General features: G+C 36.9%; 1 protein-coding gene and 1 pseudogene across 1 annotated transcript; one reads left to right on the top strand and one right to left on the bottom strand.

The window, feature by feature from the left end:
- Positions 1 to 469: 469 nt before the first annotated feature.
- On the top strand, positions 470 to 3,690 carry LOC113307730 (probable pyridoxal 5'-phosphate synthase subunit PDX2). Its single transcript, XM_026556182.1, has 7 exons — positions 470 to 634; positions 729 to 856; positions 1,252 to 1,339; positions 1,439 to 1,512; positions 1,774 to 1,962; positions 2,527 to 2,624; positions 3,334 to 3,690. The coding sequence occupies exons 1-7, from the start codon at positions 583 to 585 to the stop codon at positions 3,461 to 3,463; spliced, it is 759 nt and encodes a 252-aa protein (XP_026411967.1). The 5' UTR covers positions 470 to 582; the 3' UTR covers positions 3,464 to 3,690.
- Positions 3,691 to 4,123: 433 nt separating this feature from the next.
- LOC113311603 lies at positions 4,124 to 6,840 on the bottom strand (annotated as a pseudogene).
- Positions 6,841 to 8,493: the final 1,653 nt, after the last annotated feature.

The raw sequence follows: 8,493 nt of genomic DNA on the forward strand, positions 1-8,493 counted from the left end.
AAAAAGAAAATTGAGGAAAGTTGTTTTTATTTTTGTTATATATAGTGAAGGCTATTTTGGGAATTCTTAAAATGCACGTAATAGGTTACACACGTGTGCAGGACCTGGGTTTAAAAAATTGGGTCCATTTTTCTCTTTTCTTTTAATTATGGACCTCCGATTACTGGGCTTTAGTGGATGGACCTGCCACTAACTAAGAACACTATAATATGATCTATAGGTAATTCCTACTAATTTAAATGGTCTTAATATTAAGAATATATAGATAATTGAAATACCCAATAAATACCCCTTGGAAAAACTAATTTGTATTCCTTGAAATTTTCATGTGTGCCCAAAAACGGGGTTCAAATAAATACCAAATCATGCCGATGCTCGACCTGTTAGAATGCTGCATCTGCCGCCCTGGTTCGGGACTCGAGGCAATTCTAGGCCATAGGAAATGAAAGGCGTATAAAGTGAATCATTTGCTACTTGCTATTAGTGGTGTCTTGTGGTGGGTGGGGTTTTTCTCTGCAATTTTGAGGGTTTTGCTTTTTTCATTTTTCTAGCGAAGCTCTCATAATTCTCTCCTTACCAACAATGACTATCGGAGTTCTTGCTTTACAAGGATCTTACAATGAGCATATCTCTGGTAATAATTCTATCTACAAAGGGTTTAAACTTTTCTTTTAGTTTTTGCCATCACTCTCAATCTTTTTTATTTTTGATATTTTTTTTGGTTGTAGCATTAAGAAGGCTTGGGGTGAAAGGAGTGGAGATAAAGAAACCTGGACAATTGGATAATATTAGTGCCCTTATTATTCCTGGTGGTGAAAGTACAACCATGGCTAAACTTGCTGAATATCATAATCTGGTTCTCTTTCTCTCTCTTGCTCTTTATATGAATTTTGACGTTTGTGGGGGCTAGAGTACTGGTTTTGTGATGATTGAGGGGAGGAAAATTGGAGAATTTCAAAAGAAAAAATAAGAATTTCTTATACAATGTTGTTCTAGTTGTAATTTAAGCAAAAAAGAAAAGAAAAATGCTGCAAGCTGAATCTGTTTGTTAAATTGTTTAAATGGAGGTGAAGTACTTGTATTTGAGGTCCTGTTGTTGACTGCGCCATGTAAGGTAGAGAGTAAGAAACGATTAGGAAGTAGATTTCTTTTGCTTAATGATGAATTTGATTAATGGGTTTGAGTTGTTTTAACTTGGGATTGCGAAAAGGTTGATCTTTTTTTGGTGTTTTTTCATTTGAAATTGTGTAGTTTCCGGCTTTACGCGAGTTCGTTAAAATGGGAAAGCCTGTGTGGGGGACTTGCGCAGGGCTTATCTTTTTGGCAGACAAAGCCATTGGTGAGTATGTTTTTTCATCTTAATAATGTCTATTATCTTATTGAGACTACTGTTGGTTTGGTTTTTATTGAGATTGACACTATAAAACTTGCTTTTCAGGTCAGAAAGAAGGAGGTCAAGAGCTTGTTGGAGGACTTGATTGTACCGTTCACAGGAATTTCTTTGGAAGTCAGGTAAATATTGCAAATATTTCATCCTTAACCTAGATATATTTGCTTGCCATGTTACATTCAAATAAACAGGAGAAGGATTTATATTGGAATTACATCATAAAGTTGTGGGGTATTGATTACTTTTAACTCATAACACATTGTAAAAGGAAGTAATTGATTCCTTGTGTGGCCAACTTACTAAACAGCCTAAAGATACATTGAAGGATCGACTACCTCTAAGTATGAAGTGAAAGTACTTATCTGAAATATTGATTTATGCAGATCCAGAGTTTTGAGGTAGACCTTTCAGTACCAGAGCTCTCAGCTCAGGAAGGAGGTCTACCTAGTTTCCGTGGAGTATTTATCCGTGCTCCTGCAATAGTGGAAGCTGGTCCAGGAGTTGAAGTCCTAGCTGCTTGCCCTGTGTCTCTAAAGACAACATCATCAAAATCTGATGCAGACACCCAAGAGGTTTGCCCTTTCACCTCTAGTCCTCTCTTTTTCGGTTGGTTAGACTTTTATTGTTTTTTTTCAATATTGAAGGGCTAGTTTTCTTTTTGTTGATCTATGATACTGAATTCTGGGTTCTCTTTGAGTCCCATTCTTCTTCTTTTTTTTCCTTCTCTTCTTTTAGTAAAATAACTTCATTAGATAGAAAGAGTTCTTACATCACTAGACTCCCCTATTACATTCTGATCATAGTTCACATTATTACTAGTCCCCGGATCATAAACAGAGTTGTTTTAAAGGTTACTAACGTATGGAGAATCTTGTCTTCCCAGCTCTCTTTTTCCGTCATCCACATTAGTCATAGCACAGTGATCATTGCCTTTAGGAACTGCGCTTCCTACTTGATGATACCGGTTGACCCATTGTTCTGTGGTTATCCAGTTTTTCACATTATTGTAATTTCTGTCCATACTAGATCTGTTTTGAACATACTACATACCTTCCTAAAAGAAATTAAATTATTCTTGCAGTTCAATTCTATATACCCAACCACATATAAGGTGTCTAATATTTAATTGGTTTCAGGTTGAATCCCTACCCGAACAGAAAGTGATTGTAGCAGTGAAGCAGGGAAACTTGCTTGGAACTGCTTTTCATCCTGAGCTGACTGGTGATACTAGATGGTATTGTACATTTCATACACCAATACCGCTTTGCTTTATTTCCTATTCTGTTTGGTGTCGTACTGACTAAGATGGATTAAATGGCAGAACGTAAATTTGAAAATCCGTAATAAAATCTCTTCAATAGATATTAATAGTATATACAATATGAAATAATTTACTCGTGCCATTTTGAACTCACAAACACAAACACCTTGATTATACGCATGTTGCCGACTTGTGCTATTCCTCTAATAACAGAAAATTGCTTGCCTACTTGGTGGTAAGTTCATTGAGCTGCGAGAACTTCCTAATGATTACAGTTAGCCGTTATATTACAAATTTCTCACAAATTTTGTTTCTGCATCATATTAACCCTTTTTAGCCATTGCATAATGAGGGATCTTAGGTTTGATCCATCTCAAGAGAAGAAACTGTAGTGTAAGAGTTGATGTTGCATGGTTGGTTGAGTGTGGGTTAAGGGTGTGTTCTCCAACTGATAAACGTGTAAGTTGCAGTCATGCAGTGTATCCAGGGTACTGTTACTGGGAGTTGCAAAAACTAGGCTTAGCTGGGAAATTTTTGCAGGCTATTTTACCTTTAGGGTCGACATGCCTTAGTTTAAGTTTTGAGAATCGATTTATCTCCACTTGCCTCATTTATGATTCACTCGAAATAGGGTAAGTATTCTACACATTCTAAATGGGTTTTCATATGTTTTCTTCTGCAGGCATAGTTACTTCTTAAAGATGTTGGCCAAGGAAAATGAACCTGCCCCTACCACCCTTGCTGCTGTTGAAGGAGGAGTAGATCTTACTGCTGGTCAAACCCCAGAGATTGAGATGCCCATATATCAATAACAACTATTACTTTAGGAAATATGTTCTTCTTCTCTCTTTTCTCTCCCTTCATCCCTATAGTAGTTGTTTTGCTCGATGAAATTCGATGTATTACATGCAAACCACAGTAAAGTTTCTGTATTTTGGTTAATCAAGGTATTCTAGCTAATGCTGTATACATTGATGCACTGTGCTTTCCAAAAAATTTTACTTAGTTAATACAAGTGCTTGTTTCATGTTTTGCTTTCCTAGTCTTTCTTTTACTTGTCCCAGGTGAGTGATCTAATACGTACCTACTGGAATGTCGAGTTACTTCACAACTTACTCCCAAATTTTGGTAGTAGATCGGGTTCTTATATAGTAGTATATTATTCCAAGAGATGAAGAGAAACCTCCGGGACAAGTTGCTTTGAATATTCCACATTCAAAGGGAGAGTTTTCATGTAAATCCTTTTGAAGACAATGAAACACACAGATTGCTTCATCCGCTCATCACAATGATTATCTTTCTCTAGAGATTAATCCATTGGGGAGTTGCTATATTCAAAAATCTGGGCAAGTTTGTTACAGAAATAAATCAAGATTGCAGGTTTTGTCATCAAGCAATTGATTCCATAGAGCATTATTCCTAGTTTGTTGGCTCCGGCAGTCATAGGCTGCACTGTGGTTGGCGAATCAAAGTTCAGGGGATACAAAAAATCCTTTCATTAACAAGCATGGTTTCTTTGAGTGATATGAGATGTGAGCAAGTTTCTTTAGTTACATTCAGAATAAAAAAGATAAAAGGTGTTAAAACAAAAGTGTTATAGCCACTTGAGTCTGACCAGACTGATATGAATCAGAGGAATCTTGAGAATAAGGATCCAATGCCAACACCAGCTTCGACAATGTCTCTCCCATGTCATCTACTTCTTCCATCCCAAAAGCCCTAACCCTGCAGCTCCTCAGTCAGACAGCATTGCTAGACCGAAGTCTTGCTGCCATGGGTACAGAATGAGCGTCAAGTGAACTCCTTCCTGGCTGGGAACCTGGAAATGGGCAGCCCAACAGTTCTCCATGTTGACCCACAAATATAGAAGGAAATGGCAGTGGTACTGGCAGAGGACACGAAGCCACAAATGAGAGAACATTGGTCTATTTACCAAACTTTCTTAAGCAGCGGTCACTGAATCCTTTACTTCAGAAATTGAAGTATAATTACCTCCTGTTTACAATATATTGTTGTAAAAAATCAATTTCACAAAAAGCTGAGAGTAACTTGGAAGAGCCGGACGGAAATATATAATAGAAAAACTTAATATTAGTGACAGGTATGGATGATGAAAAGATACCTGAATGGAGAGCTCCATGAATAGCCATGGATTCTACTTCATAAGAGTCTTCTGCATCTTCTTTAACGTCTGAGGTCAAAGAACCTTGGAAAGATCGTTGACTTGCTCCACCTGGATTCAAGAAGCTTTACTTACTACATGACATGACCTTGTTCAAGGTATACTTGAATACTTAATATCAAGTGAAACACCGAGCCACATGCATACCTATCAGAGGAGCTGGCATTGCCACATTCAGAATTGCCACAATATTTTGCCTTGCTTGGCCAGCTAACATTTGAAAGATCCCATTAACATCAACAGCACCAGCAACATCTCGCGAGTCTGCATTTGGCCCAACTGGTGCAATCCGGAATGAGAGACTTACGGAGTGCAGTGCCGCAGCATACACTGCACTAGAGTAGAAAGGTTTTGCATCGTCGATGTGGAGCCTTACCTTAGGGCAACAAAAGTAAAACATAAGAGCGAAGCAATAACAATCAAGCTGCAAATAGGTTGCCTTAGCAGCATATAAAATAAATACAGACACATGTATTTGCATGGTAAATAGGAGAACAAGCAGGTAAATTCTAATATGCTTGAAAGGGGAAAATGAGGTTTTAGGAGAACAGGCAGGTGAATTATAATATGCTTGAAAGGGGAAAATGAGGTTTTAGACAACGAAGAGAAAACCAAACTGTTACGCAGGAACTAAAAATGAGAAAATGCTCACTTCTACAGGATGAGGGTAATCCAATCGAAGCAATCGATTTACAGAAAGATAAAAGTCTTGAAAATGTGACGCATCATGAAGAGCTCTTAATATGGAATCTTCCTGGTTAGATCTTTATATAATGGCGAGGATCTCGTGCAGGATAAAGTAAAAGTGGAATGCTTGTAATCATCAGCAATGTTCTCCAACTAATCTGCAGCTACATTTGAAAAGCCTCCCAAGTCGTCAATGAAAATTGGGATACCCTGAATCATCAGCTTTAAAAACTCACCACAAGAAGACCAATGACTAACATGTTGATTCATGATTTAAGTATCCTTAAGGACGAGAAAAGTGATAGCATCAGTGCATCACGTAATGAGGGATAAGTGGCAATCATAGTAAATTGGATTTTGCATAATGTCAAGAAGAATTGATTCAAATGTATATTAGAATGCTTCGAGGTTAAGATATTCCTGAAGGGAGGGATAAAAATCCTACAACTCATGCTTTATGATAAGATTACGGTACCTGAATATTGTCACACTCTTGTGCAAAGAACCATAGCCTCTCACTCCTTCATCTACACGTGAACCTTCAGAAAAGGCATCCCTTCCAATTCCATTTCATACAAGCTTTTTGGATGATAATGAACTTTTGAGAAATCTGTCCAAATTGAACATCCCCTGTACGCTCTCAACTGGGTCATTATCCTCCACTTTGTTCTCAGGATTACCCTTATGCTCTACCTCATACAAGTTTTGCAAGAACAGATTCTTTTATGTGGCTCAGATACCTCTCTGGTAACATTACCTTTCCTGCATTGAACACAATCTAAACCTTGTAAACCAACTAACTACCTATTCAAATTACATTAGTCACTAGTTATTCCAGAAAAACATACCATATATGTACATAAGAAGGATCAGATGGAGAAACATCATTATAAAAGAACCATGAGAACTCATAGAACCAACGGCCTGAAATATGGAAAAAATGAAAAATTGAGGAAAGTTGGAAAAACCAGTACTTGTTATAAACATGCAGTTTGTTGAAAGGCTAGACCCACAATCAAATAAAAAAGAATACACCCAACAACGCCAGACTTTATCTTTACCTTAAAGATCAATTGATAACATGCGAGGAGTGTAAGTCTGATACCCTGGTATTAGTTCACAGCCATGCCACAAAGAAATTCAAATGGTTAATAATCCATTAAAAATAAAACAGCAGACATCATTAAGCAATTCAATAGGCGGTTTGTATCTCACTTGATGAGTTTCAGCAGAAAAATACAATACATCCATTGCCATAGATTGATTTGTAAACACTTCATCTCCATGCGGATCATCAGCCAAAACATTCAAATCATACATCAGATATTAGACCACAGACAAAATAATTTATTTTAGAACCAACAAAACTTGTGCAATGTATCATACTCCTAACGAGAATTGATATGTTATTAAGCTATTCACCATGAAATATCAAGGCTAAAACACTGCAAATGTGAAACTGAAGTACTAATTGAAGCTAGCAAACAAAACCACACCTGGTCAGGGAAAATTGAATCTATAACTTCACTAAGAGGTGTAGGAAATGGATAAAACTCAAGTACAGAGTTAGATTTGGGGTTTTTGTGAATCCGACTGAAATCCCTGAGTTTTGAAGAATCATCCCTAATAATCTTCTGGGTTTTTGAAGAATCTCTTTTAGAACATCAAAAAACCTTATATTACACCTGAAAACCTAAATTCAATACCTTAACAATACCCTTTTCATCAAACATTACATTTCCAATCTTAAAAATATTAAAACCTAAATCATTCTAACAAATACATAAAACTAACCTTCATCAGTCCAAATGGTAAGGTAACAAATAAAAAAGAACCAAAGTTGATTAAAGTAAGAACCAAATGGAATCATCAATCATCATCAACAAACTGGTGACCTGTAGCAATCTTGACATTTTTGTTTCTAAGGAGTGGTGGTTGTGTGATAAAGCGGCAGCAGGTATTAAATTTGCCAAAGGGCAAAGATGCAAAAGCCATTTTTGGTCTGTCCTCTGAGTTGCATCAGTTTTGTTGGAGGATTCTTCATGGGCAGCTCAATTGCACTTGGACAGAGTTCTTCTGCTTATTGGGGAATACAAGCCTGTGTGATAAATTTCACAAAGGCCTTAACTTTTGTGTGTACCATTTAGGACTATATGTTTGTAGGTACACACAACGCATTTAATAATCCAATCAAGCTACTAAGATCATATAATTGTTTCTGAATAGGCAGAAAGATCAGTGTTAGTATCAAAAGTGTAAGATAGACCATACCCGACAGTGTGATTGACATATCGTATGATCTTTTCGCAACTGTAAGATGAGATTCCTTTGGATTTGCCTGAAGCCTAGCACAACAACCAACACTAAAAGAAATATCAGGTCTAGTGGTTGTAAGATAGAAAAGGCTTCCAATGATATATCGATAGAGTTTTTGATCCACATTTACACCTTTCTCATCTCGATGTAGTTTACCCGTGGTAGGCATAGGAGTCAGTTTTGGAGTTAACTTATCAAGACCGAATCTTGTGACAAATATTTCTTGAGATAAGTAAATTCCATCTTTGTGTTGTTGAATTTGTAAACCCAAAAAGAATTTTAATTCACCAACATTGCTCATTTCAAACTCCTTGCCAAGAGAGACTTAAAAATCTTTTGCAAGTTTCTCAGATGTTGATCCATAGATGATATCATCTACATACACTTGAGCAATAACAACATCTTTCGCACTCCATTTGGTAAACAACGTTTTATTAGCTCCACCTCTCGAAAAACCTTTCCTAAGGAGGGAAGTAGTCAGTTTTTCCAACCAGGCAAGAGGTGCTTGTTTTAACCCATATAATGCCTTATTAAGCTTAAGGACATGATCTGGGAAATCAGGATTTTTGAATCCCTTAGGTTGAGCGATATAGATCTCTTCTTTTAAATTTCCATTTAGGAAAGCGGATTTAATGTCCATTTGAAACAGCTTAACCT

This window comes from Papaver somniferum, chromosome 9 (genome assembly GCF_003573695.1).
Source record: "Papaver somniferum cultivar HN1 chromosome 9, ASM357369v1, whole genome shotgun sequence".
Classification (NCBI taxonomy): domain Eukaryota; kingdom Viridiplantae; phylum Streptophyta; class Magnoliopsida; order Ranunculales; family Papaveraceae; genus Papaver; species Papaver somniferum.